This window comes from Mastigoproctus giganteus, chromosome 4 (assembly GCF_048544385.1).
Source record: "Mastigoproctus giganteus isolate SK-2022 chromosome 4, ASM4854438v1, whole genome shotgun sequence".
NCBI lineage: Eukaryota > Metazoa > Arthropoda > Arachnida > Uropygi > Thelyphonidae > Mastigoproctus > Mastigoproctus giganteus.
In genome coordinates this window covers 133,075,074-133,101,239 of record NC_143578.1, presented here as the reverse complement: position 1 = coordinate 133,101,239, position 26,166 = coordinate 133,075,074, and the positions used below count along the sequence as shown (strand labels likewise).

The 26,166-nt window shown below is 38.0% G+C and overlaps 1 protein-coding gene across 1 annotated transcript in view; it reads right to left on the bottom strand.

Annotated features, from left to right (window-relative positions):
- LOC150087073 (uncharacterized) overlaps positions 1-24,516 on the bottom strand; it is a 98,351-nt gene extending 73,835 nt beyond the window's left edge. Inside the window, exon 1 of the mRNA XM_090371796.1 lies at positions 24,026-24,516. Within this exon, the coding sequence (XP_090227922.1) occupies positions 24,026-24,113 (88 nt within the window). The 5' untranslated portion in view covers positions 24,114-24,516. The remainder of the gene's footprint in view (positions 1-24,025) is intronic.
- Between the last annotated feature and the right edge of the window lie 1,650 nt (positions 24,517-26,166).

The following is a 26,166-nucleotide window of genomic DNA, read 5'->3' as shown; positions in this document are numbered from 1 at the left end:
GCAAGAGTTCTGTGGATTTAGTGGATGGTTGTTTTCTACAGCAGCATGTTCCAGAGGGAGTAATACTCCTAATCTGATTATCAGCAGTGATTATTCGTGCATTAAGAATTTGCAGATAAAGGAACCACTAGGTGGCAGTGATCACACTGTACTGATGTGGGGTTTACTTAAAGATGTTAGCATTAGCAGAGGCATACGATGCAAGAAAGCAAGCTTATGGAGCATCAGCCAAAAAAAAAAAAAAAACCCCTTCCATTCCAAACGCCTGTCCAGCTCAGCTTTAAATTTATTTAAGCTATTAGCTTCCACAACAAAAGATGGAAGCCTGTTCCACCAATCAACTACAAAATGGCTAAAGGCAAATTTCCACACATCTATTCTACAACTATCTTTCCTCAATTTGAAACTGTACCCCCTCAGGTTCTTAGTCTGAGCAAGACGGAGAATCCCATCAGCATTCAGCTTGCTCAACCCATTCAAGGCCTTATACACCTCAATCAGATCACCTCGCAGATGCCTACTCTCGAGGCACTGCAATTTGCAGAACTTAAGCCTTTCTTGGTAAGAGCACCCCTTTGTTCCCTTCCCCAATCTTGTTGCCCTTCTTTGTACTCTTTCTAGCAATTCTACATCCTTCCTAAAATGAGGCCTCCAGACCTGTACACAGTACTCTAGGTGTGGCCTGACCATTGCCTTGTATAAGGAGAGTATCACCTCCCTGTCCCTGCTAGCAAAATTCCTATATATCATTGACAAGACTCCATGACCTGCCTTGGCAGCCCGTCTGCACTGATCAGCAAACTTCATATTTGGCTGCACAATTACTCCCAGGTCTTTTTCACTTTCCACTTCCCTGAGTGTAGTACCACCCAGTTGGTATGTTTCTCTTCGGTTATTGCTACCCATATGCAGTACTTTGCATTTGTCAATGTCAAACTCCAGTTGCCACTTCTCAGCCCATTTTCCCAACTTATCTAGATCCAGTTGGAGTATCATACTGTCATTAACAACCCTGCCAACCTTTGTATCATCTGCAACTAACTATAAACTAACATCAGGGATAAAGGGAAGGGTTTTTGCTTTCATAAAGGTGACTACAGTGGTCTCAGATAGTTTTAAATTCTATGCAGTGGAACCACATATGTTACCAATAACAGATTCTAAATGGGAAGAATTCAACAAATTAATCTTGGAAGCTATGAGGCTTTTCATACCAACTAAGAAGTACTGTTCAAAATTGAGGCCTAAATGTATGTCAGATGAACTAATTTAGACGTGGCAGAGAAGAAATATGCATGGGATGCATATAAATTATCAGGTGACACAGAAGCCTATGGTAGATATAAACTAGTCTGTAATCAAGTTACAAAGGAGGTTAGACAGGCAAAGACAGATTACGAAAAATCTTTGGCAAAGGATGCAAAGAAAAAAAAAAGGCAAAGACTTCTTTAATTATATAAACTCTAAAAGGAAGGGTATGAATCAGATTGGTTTTCTTGATATCGATGGTTTGTAGGTGATAGCTGCTCAGATAGCTGCCAAACTGAATGAGTATTTTGCATCTACATTCACACATAAGGAATTCTATAGGAAAGTGAAGAACAGAAGCTTATCAAACTGTAATAGGGAGCTAAATGATCTAGAAAACTAATCGGCTAAGGTAAAGAAAGCCAACACGAGAACCACTGGGAAACTTTTAGTGGTCAAAAGAGTTTCCCGGTACCACAGCTTCTCCCTGCATTCTTGGTAAACAGATGGTGCATGTTATCGGTAGTGGCAGTAGAAGTCAATAACGATGTATTGATTATTATTTTTTTCTTATTATCAAAAGCAGCTTATCGGAGTTCATGAGTGGGCTGAAATTTACTTATGGGTACTCCCCCCCAGACTGCCTCAGTCTTAGGGTGTTTATCCCCCCTTCCTGCTGTTTTAACCCGATACAAAAATGACTTCTACAGAGTGTCATTGGTAGTTGCAGTAGAAGTCGTTTTCCTATTGGGTTAAAACAGCAGGAAGGGGGGGGATAAACACCCTAATATTGAGGCAGTCTGGGGAGTGTACCCATAAGTAAATTTCAGCCCACTCATGAACTCCGATAATCTGCTTTTAATAATAAGAAAAAACGAATCTATCTATACATCGTTATCAACCTCTACTGCCACTACTGATAACACACCATTTGTTTACCGAGAATCCAGGGAGAAGCTGCGGTACTGGGAAACTCTTTTTGACAGTTAAAAGTTTCCCATGGTTCTCTTGTTGGCTTTCTTTACCTTCACTGACTAATATTACCTTTTAGGAGTATATACACAATATATGAAGATTGTGGTAGTGGAGCAATGTTGGGTGCAATTCAAATCATATATACAAAATAAAAAATATAAGATACACCTGAGAAATTAACATATTACATTACTTGGAAAAAAAAAAAACAAAAAAAAAAACCGCTAATAAAAGAAGTTACTTTTTTCAGTTAATTTTCAGTATTACCGTATTAAATTATTAATGTATGGCAGAGCTGCAACAGCTCAAGTTCTACATCATATTTCATTAACTACGAAAGGAGAAATTACCTCTATGATGTCTTCACACTTCAATGCTAATTCTCTCTATAGTTGTAATGAACGTAAAATTAATTTAAATGAATTCTTCCTGCTCAAAGATAAAACTAATGATCCAATGCACCTGGAATCAAGGTCCAATAATTCCAAACCTGACACCAAATACATCAAACCACCAACCAAAATTCACGAGTGGAAGAAGACAGTCTTCTTCCACTCGTGGATTTTGGTTGGTGGTTTGATGTATTTTGGTTGTTGGTTTGATGTATTTGAGGTCAGGTTGGGATTCTTGGACCTAGATTCTGGATGCATTGGACCTTGATTCCGGATGCATTAGTTTTGTTTTGGATTGGGAAGAATTTGTTTAAATTAATTTTACACTCATTACAACTACGGAGAGAATTAGCATTGAAGTATTCTACAGGGCATCATAAAGGTAATTCCTTCTTTTATAGTTAATGAAATATAACGTAGAACTTGAGTCAGTACAGCTTCTGACATCTGTTAATTACATTGATTCTTTTAATGGTTTTTTGACCATTTCACGAACTTCTTGCTTTCCTCCCTCAGATCCTTTCGACATTAATAAACATGGGAAAATTTTTGTATATCTTGGCACAGAAATATCAAATTAATGTTAAAATATCTGGCCCAGGAGCGCCACAAGGTTTCTAAGATATTTCCTTCGACAAAACATTATTCTGAAATTTGCGATCGTTAAGTTAAATCATCATTTACCAGGTATACCACCAATACAGGTATGTTCTACACTAGAACAGTTACCATCCCTTTACTTATAAAAAAATTTCTATTATTTTAAATGAGTACAAGTATTCCACATCTGCATAAGCCCTAAACACAGAAATACAAACATCAACTAACACATTTCTAAATAGAGGTTATCCCCTCCAAATCATAAACAAAATAAGGATACAAGAAAAACATAGGTTACAGAATATCACACCAACCAACAATAATAACAAAAAATACTTTATTTCCCTGCCATATATAGAACAATGGTACAATCAGTTTAACAGAATTTGTAAAGATACAGAATTAAAAATTGCAACCAAACCCAAAAGAAATTACATGCTGTTCTTAATAATTAGTCCATACAATCTTCTTTCACATTCCACAGGAATGATTTAGTTCACAATATATCTTGCAAAGACTAACTCCTCATACCAGGGATCTACCAGTACACTTGATATGAGTGAAAAGCAAAATTCGGCATCTTGCTTCGCACACTTCTGTGTTGGAACTTACCTTCCACGAGATCACCACGAAGCCAAAATACTTAACATCCAACATGATTACAATAAATTATTAATTGTAGATATTCTTGATATTAAACTACATCAAAATTCAGTTAATGTACGTCATCCCTATTCGATCTCAGATGCTTTGTCTAACACACATGCGCTAAGATAACAAATGATCTCTACTATAAATTCCTTCATGCACTTCGTGGTTTTACTATCCTGTGTTCATGACTAGTTGAAACCTACCAGCTTCACGAAAGTATAAAATTTTAAAGAATATTTTAATATTATTTTAGAATTCATTTAAGGTTGGACTTCGCATCTTCTTGCACTCTTGGATTTTGGTTTGTGGTTTGATGTATTTGGTGTCGGGTTTGGGATTCCTAGACCTTGATTCTGGGTGCATTGGATCATTAGTTAGGTCTCTGAGTGGGAAGAATTCATTTAAATTAATTTTACACTCATTACAACTATGGAGAGAATTAGCATTGAAATGTTCTACAGGATAGATAATTCCTCGTTTCATAGTTAATGTATTAATTTATTTACATTCCAAAACTGAAACTGCACCTGAACCACGAACTGCAAAATTTCTAATGACCTGACTGTATCTTGTAGTTTTTTTTCAAATACATCCTTGATAAGTTTATTTGAGGCTGTATGAAAATTTCTTCTTTCAGGTTGGCATCTGTTTAAATTGGGAAACATTTTTCTTAGGTATCAGAATCTACATCCTCTTCATTCGGATGCCTTAACAAAATACTCCCACTAATACTTCGAGAGACTGCTTCTACAGGGATGGGATACACTTAAATATAAAGGGTGCAAGAATATTTGCTGATGCTATCGAGGCAGAGTTAGGTGGCTCGGAAAACTGTTAGCTTGGGGAGATACACAGACTAATAGATTAATATAGCTGCTGACAGAGGTGAAAGTGATTCTTGCACTGCTTGTATTGAAATGCAATTGAGCAACAGCCTGGAAAGCAAGGCAATGTGGATTTCCAAGACTGCTGGGAGTCATAGTGGAACAAGTAAATACATGGGCTGTGTTAGAGTAACAAAGAGTAGGAACAGGTGCAAGTATACTTGCATGTACACCAATGCTAGGAGTATAGTTAATAAATTTGATGAGCTTGAAGTGCTAGTAAAGACATCAAAGGCAGATATTGTTGGAAAATCACAGATATGGTGTCACACAGACATAAGCGGGGCAGATTTGGAATTTGGGGAGTACAGTGTACAGAAAGGATAGACAGGACAGGAAGGGAGGAGAGGTTATACTGTTAGTTAAGAAACACAAAATCTAAGGAAATGCATCCAATTGATGTTGGATGCATTTCCTTACATCTGCAGATAAAGGAACCACTAGGTGGCAGTGATCACAGTGTGCTGAAGTGGTGAAAAATGCAATGTTAAGTCAGTTTGGTGTGATATAAACACTGGGAAAGGAAAAATGAGAGTAGGTGTGTGTTATAGGCCTAATGAATCTGATGAGTATGAGCAATTGTGCAGAGAAAGAGTGGGCCAGTAAATCACAGTGTCTTATAATGGTGGATTTTAATTTCCCAGAGATTGACCGGGATTTGTGGATTGATCACTCACACACTAGCAAAGCTTTTGTGGATTTATTGGATGATTATTTTCTACAGCAACATGTTCGGGAGGCAACTAGAGGGAGTAATACTCTTGATCTCGTTATCAGTAGTGATTCTTCATGCATTAAGAATCTGCAGATAAAGGAACCACTAGGTGGCAGTGATCACAGTGTGCTGAAGTGGGATTTACTCAAAGAGGTAACTACCATCAGGGGTAAAGGGAAGGATTTTTGCTTTCATAAAGGTGCCTACAGTGGTCTCAGACAGTATTTAAATTCTATATGGTGGGACCAACTGATGTTGTTACAAACAGCAAATTCAAAATGGGAAGCATTCAAACAATTAATCTTCGAAGCCACTAAACTTTTCATACCAACTAAGAAATATTGTTCAAAATTTTGGCCTAAATTGATGTCAGATGAACTAATTAGACATTATCATCATCGTTAGCCATATGGTGCAAGGAAGCCTGAGGCTTTTGCTGCACCAGCCAAAAAAATATTAAAGTTACCGAGAGAGAGAGAGAGGTAGAAAGAAATCGCCAAAGAGAAGAATGATGATATCCAGCTCAGGACTCTGGGAGTGCCAAGCCCATACTCATCAAATGTGAGCCCCTGGGGTTGATATGTGACAAAGAATCTTCTTTCCATGCATTTCCATGCATTTTTCTTCTTTGTTCCAAAGAAGAAAAATGCATGGGATACATAAAATAACAGGCGACACAGAAGCCTATGATAGATATAAGCTGGTCTGTAACCAATCACAAAGGAGGTTAGGAGGGCGAAGGCAGATTACGAGAAATCTTTGGCAAAGGATGCAAGGAAAAACAGCAAAGAGTTTTTACTTATGTAAACTCTAGAAGGAAGGGGATGAATCAGATTGGTCCACTTCATATATCGATGGTTCAACTGCTAATGATCCTGGTCAGGTAGATAAACTAAATGAATATTTTGCATCTACATTCGTGCATGAGGAGTTATTCACGGAGGGGAATGCCAGAGGTGTATTAAACTCTGGCAGTAAGCTAGGTAATCTTGTAATAATTGAGAGTAAAGTGGAGGAGAAATTGTTGAAGATAAACATAAGAAAGGCACCTGGGGTGGATGGAATCTATCCAGTTATATTAAAGGAGGTGACAAAGGAAGTAAGCAAACCCTTAGCCATAATTCTGAAAACTTCTCTGGACTCAGGGGAGGTACCCATGGACTGGAAATGTGCAAATGTGACCCCAATCCACAAAGAGGATCAAAGAAAGACAGGTAATTACAAACCTGTTAGTTTAACTTCTGTTCCAGGGAAATTAATGGAGGCACTGGTTAAAGAAGCATTGCAGGATCATCTATACAAGACTTCAGTTATAGCTCGGGCACAGCATGGATTTGTTAAGGGGAAGTCTTGTTTGACCAATTTGATTGGATACTATGATGTAGTCACAAAGGAACTGGATGCAAAGAATAAATTTGATATCATATATTTGGATCTTAGAAAAGCCTTTGATACTGTTGCACATGGAAGACTGCTGCACAAATTGAAGCAGTGTGGCATTGGAGGCAAATTGCTGCTATGGATAAAGGTTGAGTGGGAAAAGAGAGTGGTAATCAATGAACACTGCTCTTCGTGTGCTAATGTTATTAGTGGAGTCCATTAGGGTTCAGTGTTGTTTTCTGTATTTATAAATGATATTGATGATGGTATATCAAGCTTAATTTCCAATACGTACCAAGTTTGCAGATGATACGAAGGTTAGCAAGGTTGTTAATGGCACTAATGACAGTACGCTGCTGCAACAGGATCTAAAAAAGTTGAGCAGATGGGCTGAGAGGTGGCAAATAAAGTTTAACATTGACAAATGTAAGGTTCTACATATGGGCAGCAGTAACCAGAGTAACGTAGTAGTAGTAGTAGTGGCATGCGATGCAAGAAAGCAAGTGTATGAGTTTATGCAGCATCAGCCAAAAAAAAACAAAAAAAAAACACACTATTCTCTCCAAATGCCTGCCCAGTTCCTCCTTAAATTTATTTAACCTATCAACTTCCATAATGACAGATGGAAGTTTGTTCCAGCAATTAACCACCAGTTGGCTAAAGGCAAATTTCTGCACATCTATTCTACATTTGTCTTTTCTTAATTTGAATTTATGCCCCCTTAGGTTCGTAATCTGAACAAGTGGAAGGATCCTATCAGAATTCAGCATGCTCAACCCATTCAAGGTCTTATACACCTCAATCAGATCACCGCACAGGTGCCTAGTCTCCAGCCACTGCAATTTGCAGAACTTAAGCCTCTCTTGGTAAGAGGATCCCTTTATTCCTCTCACCAAAATTGTTGCCCTTCTCTATACACGCTCAAGCAAATCTACATCCTTCCTAAAATGAGGCCTCCAGACCTGTACGCAGTACTCAAGGTGTGGCTTGACCATTGCCTTATACAGAGGGACAATAACCTCCTTCTCCCTGCTAGCAAAATTCCTATATATCATTAACAAAACCCCATCACCTGCCCTGGCAGCCTGTCTGCATTGCTCAGAAAACTTTATATCTGACTGCACAATTACTCCCAGGTCTTTTTCATTTTCTACCACCTTAGGTGTAGTACCACACAGTTGGTACGTTTCTCTGGGGTTACATCTACCCATATACAGTACTGTGGTACTACACTGATAGTATTAGAGAATGAAAAGGACCTGGAGGTAATTGTGCAGGCAGATATGAAGTTTTCTGAGCAGTGCAGACTCTCTGCAAGAGTAGCTCATGGTGTCTTTTTAATGATATACAGGCCTAGAGCCCTCATTTTAAGAAGAATGTAGAGCTGTTGGAATGAGTGCAGAGAAGGGCAACAAGATTAGTGAATGGAACAAAAGGGTTGCCCTTACGAAGAAAGGCTTAAGTTCTGTAAATTGCAGTGTCTGGAGGAGACTAGGCACCTGCGATGTGATCTGATTGAAGTGTATTTTTTTTTTTTTTTATGAAAACCCCAAACACAAGAGGCATTAAAACCTATAGTACTTAGTATCGTGCTTGGGTTGGAGGTTGTGAACATGAAAGAAGATTTGTTCACATTAGACTTTTTAATTTCTTGTAATTTTCAGGAAATACGTACAAAGGAACTTTGTTCCAGAAAACGGCAGTTGAACGAATAAAAGAGAAAGATGAAAAGTTGGTTCTGTAAGATAAGTTGAACAGTAAATGGGTGTTGGCTTGTAGTGGCACGTATTCAGACAGTTTTGAAAGAGAGAGTGGGAATTATAGAAGCCAATTCAGAAGAACAGTGCCCATGGAAGTATCTGTAGAAAAGGCATGCAGAAGAAACAGTACGTCTATAAGACAGCAAGTGGAGAGACTCTGTTAGAGATGAGTCTAATTAATCTATCTGCCCTCTTCTGAATGGAACCTAGACGCCTGAGAGAGGTTTTGGGGACACCGCCCCAGATGTTGGAACAGTATTCCATGGTAGGGAGGATTTGTACAGAGTGAACAGCTGTTTGGAAGAAAAGTAATGCCGAGGGCAAAAAAAAAAAAACCAAGGTTTTTAGATGCAGATGAAGCAATATTTGTAATGTGCTTGTGCCAAGAGAGATTAGAAGTCAGGGTAATTCCCAAAAGAGATACAGTCAGTCCTCGTATAACACGTGTTTACACCACACGAATTCGATCATACACAATTTATAAATAGGGGAACGATATCTTATATAACACGAACCGAATTCGCTTATGCATGATTCGCCTTTGTGTTTACAAGAAATGGCAGTCGAACGCGGAATCACCCCAACCGAACGCAACACGATGGGAATGAAGAGAAGATTCTGAAAATGTATTTATATTTCTTATATAAGTGAAGGGGAAACACATTTCACCATAATAACGTAAAAACCAACACAATTCCAGCTATCGGTATAATTGCAAATGCAATTAGATCGAGTTTACTACCAGTTTATAACAGATTCCACTAGCAGAAACGCAAATGGAAATTGTTTTTATTGTTTTATGGTAGTAATCCTTAGAAATGTGCTTTAGTAAAATGTGAGGTGTTAATAGTGTATCTCTGCCTTTACGGTGTTGTTTATTCAGTTGCAACATGCGCGCAGCTTTGTTTATGTGTATCAAGCGTGCCTCCTCGTTTTGTAATTGTGCTTTATTCCCTAAAAATAAGTAAAATACTTAAAAGGTGTGAAAAGTAAGCGTCCTGGTGAAGACACTGCAGATTCGGAGAGAAAAAGAAAAGCAATATCGATAAACAGAGGCAGACTGGGTCAAAAATTCTTACCCAGGAAAATTTATAGTGGCCTCATACTATGGTTTATGGCCAAAATCACACCGGCCTCCGGCCCACCAGGGTTTCCCCGGTACGGCTTATGGCCAGTCCGCCTCTGTCGATAGAGAAAAAATATGAAATTGTGAAACGCTTTGAGCGAAATGAAAGACCATGTGATATTGCACGTGATACAGACCTAAATGAGGCAACGCCGAGAATTACAAAAATGCAGAGAAAATAAAAACAACTTTGATAGCAGGAACAACTCAAAGTGTAATTAAAATCCATTAGATTAAGACAAAGAATTGGAAGAGATGGAACGGCTGTCATCTGTTTGGACAGAAAATCAAACAAAAAACAAGTTTGCTTATAACAGAAGCAAAAGCATTAACAATATTTTATTACGTAATCGTAATAAAATACTTATGTATTTTATTACGATTATTTATTGTGTTTGGTAATGTTTTGGTTACAAATGTGTGTTCAATCTTGGCTGGTCAGCACCTAACCCTATTTTTCCCATAGAGCCTATTGTTTATATTGCACCATTTTGCATTGCATGACGGTTTCTAGGAACACAACTATCGTGCTATACGAGGACTGACTGTATATCATTTTGCCTAGAAACCGGAGCGTCCTCAATGATAACCATGGGAGCAGAAGAATCCTTTTTCTGAGATATAGGATAAGACTGAGTTTTAGAAGAATTGAAATGAACTAAGTTGTCTTTACTCCACTGGAGAATTACCTGGAGATCGGCATTTAAGGAATTTGTAGCAGATATTCGAGAAGTTCAAGCTGATTAAGCAAGGCAAGGTTTCTCAAAATGGAAAGTGGAATACAATGTCCTATCATCGGCAAAACTATGGATAGGATTTCCAGTCAATGGAAGGTCATTAATAAATAAGAGGAAAAGAGTGGGGGATGAGAACTGAACCTTGGGGGGACACCAGCATTAGTGGAAAAGTTAGAAGACAGAGAGCCATCTACCATTGCCCACAGTGAGCAATCAGAGAGAAAATTGGATAACCAATTGCAAAAAACAGTTGGCAGACCATAAGATGGAAGCTTGTTTAGGAGAATTTTATGCCAAACATGACTGAAAGCCTTTGAGATGTCAAGAGCAACTGGTTGTGTTTCACCAAACTTTTCCATTGAATTTGTCCATAAATGGGTAACATGAGCCAAAATAACACCAGTGTATCGACACTGACTAAATCCATAGTGGCAATCATTGATCAGACAGAAGGTTTCTAGGTAGTTTAAGAGTTGGCGGTTAATTGATTTCTCCATTACTTTAGAAAGAGTAGAAGTAATTGCAATGGGATGATAATTTGATGGGAGGGATTTGTCACCCTTTTTAGGAACTGGCTGGATATGAGCAAATTTCCAAGCAGAAGGAAAAACACCTTTGGAATAAGAAAGTGAAAAAAGCATGAGCACAGGTTTTGAGAACAAGTGGAAAAATACCATCGGGACCGGGAGCTTTCTTAGCATCAAGATTCGTCAAAATCCTTCTGACATCCTTATGACGGAAGACCACAGGAGGCATTGAATGGAGCGTGTTGGGAATGGTGGGAGGTGTTTTACCAAGATCATTGATACAGGAGTTGGAAGAAAAATGGAATGCTAGCAGATCAGCTTTATCCTTGACTGAAGTGACAACAGAACCATCTGGTTTTGACAGAGGTGGGAGCAGAGATGGGCAAAAGTTGCTGCCAATAGCTTTGGCAAGAGACCAGAATGCTCGGCTATCATTAGGGCAAGAAGGAAGTTTTCTACTCTTGGCCTGTTCAAAATCTAGTTTGGACTGATTAATAACTGCTTTAAAACTGTTACGAGCTTTGGTGTTGGCAGAAAACGAAACTGAAGAATTGGAAACAAGCCAATTACAATATGCAACATTCTTCTTCTCTTGAACAGCCTTAGCACATTTATTGGAAAACCAAGGTTTAGATAAAGGACGAGATTTTAAAGTGGAGTGTGCAATAAAGGATTCCTTTCCTACAAGAATAATTTCACTGACACGATCTGAGGAAACAATGACATCAGAAGTTTTGAAACAGTAATCCGACCAAGGAAAAGAAATCTCGCACGTAATCCCATTTTTCATTCTTGTAATGCCAAACAATACGAGGTTGAGAATAGCCATGAGATAAAAGGCACCATCGGAGAAGAGACAATCACCAATTTGTGATCCGAGGTGCCTAAAGGACCACTCATTTCGACCGTGTACTTAGAAGGTATGTGAGAAAAAGATCAAGTGTGTTGGCTGCATGGTTAGGATTGTACAGTATTCTTGTAGGTAAATGAACAATCTGTGCAAAGTCATTAGTAATTGCAAAAGCCTCAGCATCTCACCAGCTGGGTCGGTGTGACTAGAAAACGGAAGCCAGCTGGAGTTGTGAACATTAAAATCACCAAGGAAAATTACCTCACTGTTAGGAAAGTTGGACTGGAGAAAGTCAAAGAGCTCCAAGTGATTAGTGGAGTTGGGAGAATGGTAGAGACAACGGATGAATTTTACACAATGAGATAGAGATTTTAAGCCAGAGAAGATTCCAAATCACCAAGTCTCTGACAAGGAATATCGGAACGGACATATGTACAAGTACCACCTTTGAGGCAAAAGGAATCATACAGCGAATAATTTGGGCAACTGAGATGAGCAGTGGTTAAATCAACCGATAACTCAGATTGTCAGAAAAAGTACATGGGGTTTGGCAGACTGCAAGTGGAAATGGACATCGTTAAGATTAGAATTTAGACCACGTATATTTGTGAAGTGAACTAGGAAGTGTTTGGGAGGTTTAGATCTTTTCGCAGATAAGCTTACTCTATTAGTTTGACAATTCATGGTGTATTCGATAGTAAAAAAAGTGGGGGGTGGGAAGTGCTGTGTGAGGTAATGAAATTTTTGGATATGGTGTACACATCTTATGAATATACCCAGATCCATGACATAACGTGGCCTTGACAATGCCCCCCCCCCACCGGCATACACACTACTCTGACTCCCTCCAGTCACTATCTGACAGAGTAGAGGTAGCAAGATTATACAGTAGCTGATCCGGAAGCCTCCTAAAGAGTTACCAATAGGTTCGGTCCAGTGTACTAACTAGCAGCTGGCCTGCAAATACCATTTTACAGCTGTACCCTCAAAATGTAAAGAAGATTGGATCTTGCCATGATGTCCATCATAACCTCAAAAGTCATCAGTCATACTTCATGATGGAAGAGATGGGAAAGGGTTGACCGGAACTAAGCTCTGGAGACCAGATATGGGACCAGATAATAAGAAAAGTGGTGGTATTTCCCTGGTTGATGAGTTATCTACCACCTAGTATTGCCTGATAACACGGAGGGGTGGCATTCCTCCATGTGGTGTTGGTTACATACCTTGACCCCTGCTTACTTTGGTTCACATGGTGCTTGTGTACGGAGGTTACTAACAATCCGACCATCGTGAAGGTTCAAGCAGAGGATTTGGCTGTCAGAGACCGCCAGGACTTCGCCGAAATTGGGTCCACTTGACTTGAATGTCACCCAAATATCAGTTCCATCAGCGTTTTAGACTCCCAGGTAGCAAGTCCAGCTTGTCTGGCATATCTGAGAAAATGTCTGTGACAACCTCAAGGACCAAGGTATAAAGCCTTGAATGGTTTGAGCATGCTCAATGCTGATGGGATTCTTCCTCTTGCTCAGAATAATCACCTGAGAGAGCATAAATTCAAATTGAGGAAAGACAGATGTAGGAGAGATGTGTGGAAATTTGCCTTTAGCCAGCGGGTGGTTGATTTGCTGGAACAAACTTCCACTGTTGTTGTAGAAGTTGATAGCTTAAACAGATTCAAGGCAGAACTTGACAAACATTTGGAGCAAGTGGCTGGGTGAAATAAGGGTATTTTTTTTTTTTTTTTTTGGCTGATGCTATATAAGCTTGCTTTCTTGCATCATGTGCCTTTGCTAATGCTAATCCAAGCTTTATATGCAAAGGTGGAAGAACAACCTTTTTCAGTTCAACCAGTGAAACATTTTATATTACTGCACCTGGTAAAAATTCCTTCATATTTGTCCACTGCTGTGTTTTTCTGTTGTATGACTGCCTTGCAAACAATGGTATTTTGGGAACCACCATTCAGACGGTAATTTATTGCATGCAGGACCTTGGACAGTTTCTTTCAAGCCAACAGCACGAAGTAGAGGATGGAAATGCTTCCACTGTGCAGAAAAACTGATTCTGAACTTGATTTTAATATTGAATATGCCACTCATTAGGATTGTGATCAATGCTCAGTTCATTCAGGGGACCATTAAAATATCTTTACCGAAAGATGTATCATCTTCCATAACAAAATATTTAGAAAACACTGATATTTTTGAAAAAAGGTGCAATTTTAGTTCCTGCTTCAAGTAACTTCCACTGCTGTAACCTAAAAAAACCAAGGAGTTCTGCTTCCTTTTAGATAAACCATTCAACTCTTCTTGCTTATTGTAGCATGTTATTATTTTCTGGTTGGTATTCCAAATCTATTGAAGTTTACAATCTGGCCGCCGTAGCCTAGTGGTCAGGCATGCGGGTGCATAAGTACACGTGCCTTGAGTGACCGGGGTTCAAGCCCGTGACTGCTGAATACGGTGCTATTTCTTGTATTCTGTGTATCTTGTAAAACTCCTCTGACCGTTTGGTCATCCCGGAGTATAAACAGAAAATTTATTTATTTATTTACAACAGTCTAGCAAAGGTGCAACACAAGAATCCTCACTATATGCATCACTACTTCATCTCATGATTTTGATGGATCTGATCTTGACTGGTCTTCACTCTGTGGGACAAGCTTTAATGCAGATGATATGTTAGGATATTTGATGTTATGCTTGCTTTTCTGGACATACCTGATATTTTTTGTCATGCAAAAATAGCAATTAATGTAGGTGTACAGGTCTCAACACACCACAAGAACAGCAAATGGCATATTTTTAATTTTCCCAATTAGCTACATCACCAGACTTGTGGTGCTAATACAGCACACATGTGGAGCCCAAGTTTGATCCTGATTGCCAATCTTGCAACCAAAGCACAAAGAATATGCTCATTTAGTACTGTAGATTTTTCTCAAGAGTTTTTTTTTCGTTGTAATCTATGTACACACAGCAAAATTTTCGAAGGCGATTCTGACACTTCCTTTGCTTTTTCTTAAACATTTTAATATAATTCTAAGCAAGTTTTACCTTCAGGCAACAGGTGGTTGATTTCTGGAAGAAGCTTCCATCCACTGTTGTGGAAGTGGGCAGCTTGAATAAATTCAAGGAAGAACTAGACAAACTATTGGAGGGATGGACAGTAAAATAGAAATTATTTTTTTTTTGGCTGATGCTGTGTAAGCATGCTTTCTTACATCATTTGCCACTACTAAAACTAACACTAAAACAAAGAAAGAACAAAAGAAATATGTAATAGATACACTGATAAACTACATGTACTAACACGGCAACTGCTTTTCTGTTACTTTAAGAGAAGTGGGATGATGACAGACAAGGTTGAACAATTTATCCCTTCCAACATTATTGCCATCTATGAGTAAATGTATACATTATTATTTGCAGGTAATATAATGGATCGGTATCATATCTACTTCCCTAAATTGTAGTAAGATATGTGCATTATGAGTAAACACAGAAACCTGTAAATGTAGAAAGTATGACATGTGAAATTTTAAGTATTATTTTCGAAATCTATGCATAAATTGACTGCAAACAGCTGATATATTACTAGAGGTAAAAATCGTGCTGATCAGTGTTATCAGAAAGAATGGGAAAGTGAAGTGGGTAAAACATGATTTTATTTTTTTTTACTGGTGCTTTGCTTCCTCACAACTTGTGCCAACAGTAATACTTATACTTTTCCACTGCTTTAAGTATTTCTCTTCTACAAAGGTTTGCAACTCCTAGCTCTTACAATTGATAAATACTGCTCACAGCTATATCTAGAGTTGTTAAAAAAAAATAAAAAAAAAAAAAATGAAGGCCCCCTCAAAAGCACAAAACTTCTACCAAACTACCATGTTAGCATTAGCATAGGCATATGATGCAAGAAAGCAAGCTTATGCAGCATCAGCCAAAAAAACAACTTCCATTTCACCCCTCCATTCATTCGAAATACCTGTCCAACTGAGCCTTAAATTTATTTAGGCTATCAACTTCCACAACAAGGGATGGAAGTCTGTTCCCCCGACCAACTACCCACTGGCTAAAGGCAAACTTCCGCACATCTATCCTACATCTGTCTTTCCTCAATTTGAATTTATGCCCTCTCTGGTGATTATTCTGAGCAAGAGGAAGAATCCCATCAGCATTGAGCATGCTCAAACCGTTCAAGACTTTATACACCTCTATCAGATCACCTTGCCAGTACCTAGTCTACAGACACTGTAATTTGCAAAACTTAAGCCTTTCTTCGTAAGAGCAACCCTTTGTTCCATTCACTGATCTTTTTCACCTCCATATCCCTGCTAGAAAAATTCCTGTATATCACTGACAAGACACCATGAGCTACTCTTGCAGCCCATCTGCACTGCTCAGAGAACTTCATATCTGCCTGCACGATTACCCCCAGGTCCTTTTCATTCTCTACCACTGTCAGTGTAGTACCACAGAGTTGAAACGTTGCTGTTTCCCATATGTAGTACTTTACATTTGTCAATTTTAAACTTCATTTGCCATCTCTCAGCCCATCTGCTCAACCTTTCCAGATTCTGTTGCAGCAGCATAGCGTCAGTAGTGTCTGCCAACCTTTGTATCATCTGCAAACTTGGACATTAAGCTTGATATACCATTATCAATATCATTTATAAAAACACAAAACAATAATGGACCCAACACTGAACCCTGAGCGACTCCACTAATAACATTAGTCCACGATGAGCAGTGTCCATTGATTAGGGTTGAATTTGAAAGTGTCTGCAATTCTGCCCAGACACAATAGGAGGGAGTATATGATGAGAGCCTTGTCGATCAATTCGGCCCTGGAAAGATTGTGCAAGGCTCAAGGGATAGAATTTTTTTCAGCCTGGACTGTACTTGTTAACAGGAGAGACTGCTTCTACAGGGATGGGATACACTTAAATGGAAAGGGTGCAAGAATATTTGCTGATGCTATCGAGGCAGTGTTAGGTGGGTCGGAAAACTGATAGCTTGGGGGGATACAAGGACTAATAGTTCAACAGTAGCCGCAGGCAGAGGTGAAGGTGATGCTTGCACAACTTCTATTAGAATAAGTAGCGACCTGGAACGAGGGGTGTTGGGGGTTTCAGGGACGGATGGCAGTCATCGTGAAACAGGTGGGTATATGGGATGAGTTAGAGTAACTAAAAATAAGAATAGGTGCATGTATACTTGCATGTATACCAATGCTAGAAGTATAGTAAATAAATTTGATGAATTTGAAGTGTTGGTCAAGACATCAAAGGCGGATATTGTTGGGATATCAGAGACGTGGTGTCACACAGATATAAGGAATGCCGAACTGGAATTTGGGGAGTACAATGTGTACAGAAAGGATAGACAGGATAGGAAGGGAGGAGGTGTTATACTGTTAATTAAGAAAAACATAAAATCAAAAGAAGTGCATCCAGTTGATATAGATGAACAGTGCATTGTTGAGTCAGTTTGGTGTGACATAAGCACTGCAAAAGCAAAAATAAGAGTAGGAGTGTGTTATAGGCCTAATGACTTGAATGAGTACAATGAACAATTGTACAGAGAAATAGAGTGGGCTAGTAAATCGGAATGTCTTATAATGAGGGATTTTAACTTCCCAGATATTGACTGGAACTTGTGGGTTTGTCACTCACACACTAGTCAGACTTTTGTGGATTTATTGGATGACTGTTTTTTGCAGCAGCATGTTCGAGAGGCAACCAGAGAAAGTAATACTCTTGATCTGGTTATCAGCAGTGATCATTCATGTATTAGGAATTTGCAGATAAAAGAACCACTAGGTGGCAGTGATCCCAGTGTACTGACGTGGGATTTACTTAAAGATTTAATTATCATCAGGGGTAAAGGAAAGGGTTTTTGCTTCCGTAAAGGCGAGTACAGTGGACTCCGACAGTTTTTAAATTCTGTACAGTGGGATCAACTGACGATGTTACCAACAGTAAATTCTAAGTGGGAAGCATTCAAGGAATTAATCGTGGAAGCTACTAAAAGGTTCATACCTATTAAGAAAAATTGTTCAAGGTTTAGGCCTAAATGGTTGTCAAATGAACTAATGAGACTCATAACAGAGAAGAAAAATGCATGGGATGCATATAAATTATCAAGCGACTCAGAAGCCTATGGCAGATATAAGTTAATCTGTAATCAGGTCACAAAGTAGGTTTGGCAGGCGAAGGCAGATTACGAGAAATCATTCGCAAAAGATGCTAAGAAAAACAGCAAGGATTTCTTTACTTATATAAACTCTAAAAGGAAGGGGATGAACCTGATTGGTCTACTTGACATCGATGGTTCGACTGTTGATGATCCTGCTCAGATAGCAAACAAACTGAATGAGTATTTTGCATCTACATTCACACGTGAGGAATTATTAAGGTTTGAAAATGACAGAAGGTTATCAAATTGTAGCAGGATACTTAATGATTTTGTAATAGCTGAAAGCAAAGTGGAGGAGAAATTGTTGAAGTTAAACATAAGAAAAGCACCTGGAGTGGATGGGATCTATCCATTTATATTAAAGGAGGCGGCAAAGCAACTAAGCAAACCCTTAGCTATAATTATGAGAACGTCCTTGGACTCAGGGGAGGTTCCCACGGACTGGAGAAGTGCAAATGTATCCCCAATTCACAAAGGGGGATCGAAGGGTAACACGAGTAATTACAGACCAGTTAGTTTAACTTCTGTTTCTGGTAAAATAATGGAGAGACTGGTTAAAGATGCATTGCAGGATCATCTAGACAAGACTGCAGCAATAATTCAGACACAGCATGGGTTTGTTAATGGAAAGTCTTGTCTGACAAATTTGATAGGATATTATGATGTGGTTACAAAGGAACTGGATGCAAAAAATAATTTTGATATCATATATTTGGATTTCAGGAAAGCTTTTGACACTGTTGCGCATGGAAGACTATTGTACAAATTGGAGCAGAATGGTATTAAGGGTAAGTTGCTACAATGGATAAAAGGATGGTTAAGTGGGAGAAGACAGAGGGTGGTAATCAACGGGTGCTGCTCTTCTTGGACTAATGTTATTAGTGGGGTCCCACAGGGTTCGGTGTTAGGTCCACTGTTGTTTTGTATATTTATCAATGATATTGATGAAGGTATATCAGGCTTAATGTCGAAGTTTGCAGATGACACAAAGGTTGGCAGGGTTGTTAATGACAGTAATGGCAGTGTGCTACTGCAACAGGATCTGGATAATTTGGGAAGATGGGCTAAGAAGTGGCAACTGAAGTTTAACCTTGACAAATGCAAAGTACTGCATATGGGTAGAAGTAACCCCAGAGAAACGTACCAACTGTGTGGTACTACACTTAAGGTGGTAGAAAATGAAAAAGACATGGGAGTAATTGTGCAGGCAGATACGAAGTTTTCTGAGCAATGCAGACAGGCTGCCAGGGCAGGTCATGGGGTTTTGTCAATGATATATAGGAATTTTGCTAGCAGGGAAAAGGAGGTGATTATCCCTCTGTATAAGGCAATGGTCAGGCCACGCCTTGAGTACTGCGTACAGGTCTGGAGGCCTCATTTTTGGAAGGATGTAGATTTACTTGAGCGTGTACAGAGAAGGGCAACAAGATTGGTGAGGGGAATGAAGGGATCCTCTTATCAAGAGAGGCTTAAGTTCTGCAAATTGCAGTGGCTGGAGACTAGGCACCTGCACGGTGATCTGATTGAGGTGTATAAGGCCTTGAATGGGTTCAGCACGCTGAATTCTGATGGGATCCTTCCACTTGTTCAGATTACGAACCTAAGGGGGCATAAATTCAAATTACGAAAGGACAGATGTAGAATAGATGTGCGTAAATTTGCCTTTAGCCAGCGGGTGGTTAATTGCTGGAACAAACTTCCATCTGTCGTTGTGGAAGTTGATAGGTTGAATAAATTTAAGGAGGAACTGGACAGGCATTTGGAGGGAATGATATGATTTTTTTTTTTTTTTTTGGCTGATGCTGCATAAGCTCATACACTTGCTTTCTTGCATCACATGTACTACTACTACTACTACCACTCTCTGTCTTCTCCCCCTCAACCACCCCTTTATCCATAGCAGCAATTTGCCTCCAATGCCACACTGCTCCAATTTGTGCAGCAGGCTTCCATGTGCAACAGTATCAAAAGCCTTTCTAAGATCCAAGTATATAATATCAAAGTTATTCCCTGCATCCAGTGCTTTTGTGACTGCATCATAGTATCCAATCAAATTGGTCAGGCAAGACTTCCCCCTAAAAAAACTATGCTGTGTCCGAGCTATAACTGAAGTCTTGTCTAGATGATCCTGCAGTGCTTCTTTAACCAGTGCCTCCATTAATTTTCCTGGAACAGAAGATAAACTCACAGGTCTATAATCACTTGTGTCAGCCTTTGATCCTCCTTTGTGAATTGGGGTCACATTTGCACATCTCCAGTCTATGGATACCTCCCCTGAGTCCAAGGAAGCTCTCATGATTATGGCTAAGGGTTTGCTTACTTCCTTTTCTGCCTCCTTTAATATAACTGGATAGATCCCATCCACCCCAGGTGCCTTTCTTGTGTTTATCTTCAACAATTTCTCCTCCACTTTACTCTCAGTTATTACAAGATTATCTAGCTTACTGCCAGAGTTGAATACACCTCTGGCATTCCCCATACACCATACATAAAAAAAATAATTTTATGGTAAGTTGCTACATGGAAAGAGGAACTCAACAGTTTGAGTTCAGCTATATACTTCTTTCTTGGAATAGAAATGCAGATAACTCACTTGCTGACCTGTTTGCAGGGGTGAAAAGAATTAAATCCCCTCCCATTCTGCAACAGAGGGGAGGAAATTAATTGACAAAGGCAGACAAAACTGTATACCCTAAAATGCCACGTTCCATATCAAACTAGATAATGCTTTATCAGATTGCTTAACTGAAACTACCATGGCTGTTCACAATAGGGGTGGAGGTTGCATCCACTCAAATCTTCCAGCTTCGATTTCAAAATCGAAATAATCATTTTTTCTTAATTATATACTCCCTTATTTTTTCTATATCCTTCAACTTGGTGCATGATTCTTGGTGCCCAAGTCCATGTGCCATAAAATTCAAATCAAATCTTTATATTCATATTTATAACCTCAAAGAAGTCTGGATATGAATATCTACTTTGTAAAAATAGTTTTAATAAACAGCAAAAAATGAAAATGCAGATAATTCTGTATGTAGGACTGTAATCTGCTTAAATTAAACAGTAATTTTGAATTTCCCACAATGAATGCAACCATAAAAAGTTAGTAATCATCTAAGTTATAATATTTAGAAAACTCTTAATGACATTTTTTTTTAAGTTTTGTAAATATTTCATTTTTAATGTTGATCCAATTTTTAATTCTGCAGCACTGGCTTTATATGATGACAGTGGTACTAACATGTTATGTAATGAAGAACAATGTATAAGAAAGAATTTCTGCAATCTTTTCTTTCCTAATACCAAGTGAAAATTGTTTAAGGATCCTGCTCAGGTGGTAAATTATTTTTTGACTATGTGTAGCACTTTGTTTTAATATTGCTGATTGCAGGTAATATCCAAAGGTTTGAGGTGTATTTATTTTATTTTTTTGCAGATACTATATAAGCTTGCTTTCTTGCATCATTTGGCACTGGTAATACTAATATGATGATAATCATGCAGAAATTAAAGATTCTTAGTGGTTGCTCTGTGAACATCTTACTTATTTCTTTTTATTGAAATGTTCAAATTATGAATTTACTATTTATGTAAATGAATTATTTCATTATCCTGTTATTTGTTTGAACTATTTGCTTATTCCATTAATTCCAATAGAAGCGCTGCAAGAATCACTTTCACCTCTGCCAGTGGCTACTGTTAATCTATTAGTCCTTGTATCCCCCCTCAAGCTAGCAGATTTCCGATCCACCTAATTCCCGATTATACCATGTTTTTTCTTAAATGAAAAATATGCTGCAAATTGGTTTAGTCCTGCGAGGGACCATCATATCCGATCCACACCTGAACCCAACTGACATTATTTGTACTCACAACCTGACCCACAAGAAAAAAAAAAAAAAAAAAAAAGACATATATATATATGAAATACGAGTTATATTACAAATTTTAATTCAGTAGAAAATTGGTACAAAAATGTTGACTACATATTAAGTTGTCAGGTGCATGCTGTTGCCATATGTTTGTTTTTTTAAATCAGAAGATCCATGAAACATGGGTTGCATTTCAATTTTTTTTAATATCTAGGAGAGGAAATAAATATTTAAAAAAGTTGAATCAATATTACATTGTAAAATTGTGTGCAATGAAGTGAAAAGAATTAGTTCCATATAATTAATTGGCAAAATGTTACTTAGTTACTTTTCAGTGCTGTTAATAATTTTATTTTAGCCAGTTAATAACTAGTTTTAACAAGTTATAAATTACTGGAATAAGTTGCCTACATGGGTAGTAGAGGCTGATAGTATGGGAAAATTCAAAGTTCAGCTGGATAATTCAATTACCTAATGGAGGAGGGAAATGCATAGGTTCCCTATTTCCTTTTCTCTTATTAATTTATTTTTAAATTTTCTTATTAATGTTATTTTATTTTTTTTTGGCTGGTGCAGCATAAGGCATAGGCTTCCTTGCACCATGTGGCCATTGCTAAAACTAGCAAGAGATAATTTGGAAAACGAAAAAGGATCTTTTTTTTCTTCTACTTTTAATGTCTGGCAAAGCCATATTGCATATTTGCTAATTGTACCTTTCAGCAAATATACACAATTTATTGAAATTTATAATGGTATCAAGTAATTCAACCATTTATAATGGTTGCATGAAATTCAGTTACACAATAAAACTGATAAATTAACTGGAAAAAAAATAACAGGTTACTTTATGAGTTAATGTATTCATTTTTGCTATTATTGTATTAAAATATAGAATAGAATCTTTAATTGCAGCAATGATAGACATACAATTAGTCCCGTCACGGCATGGTGGTGCCAGGGGTTATAATACAATATTATATAATATAATATTATATTTTGCATTATATACAAATATCACCCAACACACAAACTGCAGAATTACCAAACACTTGACCTGTGGGTACCCAACCCAACACAGGACTCTAAATCAGTTTAGTATATTTGAATATCATTATTTTAAACATTTCCTAGGTCCTTGAATAGGGATCGAAATAGATATTTTGTTTTGGATATACAAATTTATAAATCTGCTGCAGTCATAAAACTTCACCGCAGTGCTGAGTTTAGACATACACCAAATAAGACATGGTTTAGGGCCTGTTCCCTTTTACGAGAACAAAAAAAAAACTTTTAAGGTACACATTTTGAAGGCAGGGGTTGAAATAACTTTTCAAAACTAGATAGATGCTTTATTTATGTAGTTGGTGCTAGGAAGGTAGACTCAACTACCAATATTATCCATATACGTGGTCTCAACAGCTCTAGAACTAGCATTCCCCACATTTCTCTCCCGTTTCCAGTCCTGTTTAGGACATCTTCACACACACTTTGCCTTAGTCTCATGTCTAAACCTGGTTCTGTTTGCATCAGGGGTGGTCCTAGGGAGGGCTATAGGCTTCCCCTTATGATCAAAATAATGTAGGTTTTTTTTTTTTCCCTGCTATATGATGATTAAAGCTTAATGACTCCTCGTAACACTTCTTTAGGAAATCCTGTCACCGCCACTGGCTTCAGTGACATTTTGAATTCTACCTAAAACAAACTGTAACTGACTTGTAGGTGAGGAGCGGACCGTCCCAGGGTGCACTGCACCCGGGCACAAACGTTCAAGGGGCGCATGAAAACCTGAAACTTACACACATATGATGAAAATTTTAAAGGGGAAGCCAAATTTCAATTGGTAACCGAGCGCCACATATCCTAGGAACGTCCCTGCTTGTCGTGATAACTCTACGGTATCATTAAATTACACAACACTACTATAGTGCAACAATCATGATTGATTAATTAAATTGCCATTATAAACACTATCCCGTCAAATAACCGCGATTAACAAGCATTTTTCGGCATTGCAATTTATTTAACAGCAGTAAAAGTTCAGCAATTAACAAATAATTTTAAACAAATAATCTTAACACCTTCATTTCGATAACATTACTCACTTGCAACTGAAAGTTTCAATAAGCAGGCAACAGCTGAAAGTGTCACAATACACGAGGGTATGAAATGCATCAGTAAGTCCATTTCCATACGTGGTCATTTAACGAATCAAGAAATCGAGACAAATATTTGAAAGAATCTTCATTTTTATCGTTACATATTCAGTAAACGAGTGAGCTCTTTCTTCTCAAACAAAAATCAATTTTTGCATTGACACGGTTGTTGTTTGTCAAACGTTCTGCGCATGCCAAAAACGGTACAGAAACAGTACTTTATGCTGCCAAGTTAAGTTGGCGTATGCTGCAGCATTGCTGCTTTGCCGGGGTGTTCCCGAAATCTGGATCATCTGATCTTGGGAAATTGTTTAGCAAGCATTTCATTAAATTTTCTTCACAACCCTCAAATCATTTAGACATAATTTTCCTTGACCTGAGAACAAATGCAGGTATTTCCCTACTAAGTATGGAGAAATACACGAACAAACCCTCTAGGAGAAATAATCCCACCTTACAGATTTAAACACAGTTATCTTACTTCTCGGTGGATTTAAATTCCCTAGGTTATATATATATATAATGAAATTGAATTTAATAAGGAATTTCAAAAAAAAAAAAAAAAAAAAGTAAATTTAATGAATTTTAAAAAAAATTCAAATTGAGTAAATTTAATAAAAAGAATTATCTTTACATTATAAACAAATGAAGATTACATATAGCCCTCGTAATATATATTTTTCATAAAAAAAAATTTAAAAAAAAAATTCAAATAGAATCCAAGTTTAACGAGTTTCAACAATGCTCCCCTGCCATATACAGCTGATAAAACACCTCCCTGAGGGATGCCCCAAGTGAGGGTGTATTCTACACGGAATTCTTGGTATTGTACAATTAAGTGCCTTGGCTTCAAAATGGTCTTGATGATCTGCAATAGTTTGCCCTCAATTCGGAAATAAATTTTCAATATGTGTTCAAGTGCAGGTAACGACACATTATCGAAAGCTGCCTTTATGTCAAGGAATATGTCAATTTGGGGGTTTTCATTTAATGCGTGCTGCATTCTGAAGAGCGTCTCCAACAGATTAGTAGTAGTAGATCGTCTCGGTACTACGGTATGGAGGTGGGGTGGCCTGTGCGCAAAACACTGTTGGGTTAAAGCAGGAAGGATGAATTTTTCAAAAAGTTTTAAAAGAACAACTGATGGATATAGGTCGAAAGTCTGAAGAGGCCTTAGGGTTCTTGCACCGGCCGCACAAAGTAGTGATTCCATCTCTGGGGGAGGACTCCATCTCTCTCAGGATGTTTTGGAAAATGTGCAACAGCACATCAACAATATAGGCACTGCATATTTTTAAAATAAAGATAGGAAACCCGTCGGGGCCGAAAGTAGATTTGGTAGGCAAGGAATTAATGGCACTGATGAGATCTTCTCTAGAAATAGTGACGGTGGATAAAGCATTATCAAAAACGCCTCCTCTCGCTAAAATATGTTGTGCCATATCCTCCAGCTGATAGAAAGCCTAGTACTCGCATGGCAAAACCACACCACTGACAATAGTTGAACTGAAAATATATAGAGACAAACTAGGCTATAGATGGGGGTACGAACGCAGTGTTAGCACATCGTCACGCTACCCCCATTTAAATATGATAAAATTAATCCAAAAATTAAATAGAGAAATAAAAATTATATATTAAAATAAATAAGAAAAATAATAGGAAAAGCTAACATCAGTGGCAGCAGAAAAGCACAATCCACTACATGTTGCGTATAATAAGCTAAATTAAAATAAAATATTGCCAGTAGCATGACAAACCAGTAAAGTGAAAATGAACTGAACCAAATAAAATAACAATAACAGAAAAATATGGGGGGGGGTTAAGTGAAAATGAACTGAACCAAATAAAATAACAATAACAGAAAAATATGGGGGGGGGGGGGGTTAAAGCGTTCGAAATGCAGTGATTCCCTGACTGTTATTGGCCTCGCGTTCTCTGTCGAGATGGGGCATAATGGTCAGTTTATTTTATTTTATTTTCTTCTATTAATTTTCAGTTTATTTGGTCATGTAATGTTGTATTTCACATAATTCGGAAACGGGTGCCATCCAGGGGGCACCGCTAAATTCTCCTAATTGGCTTAATTT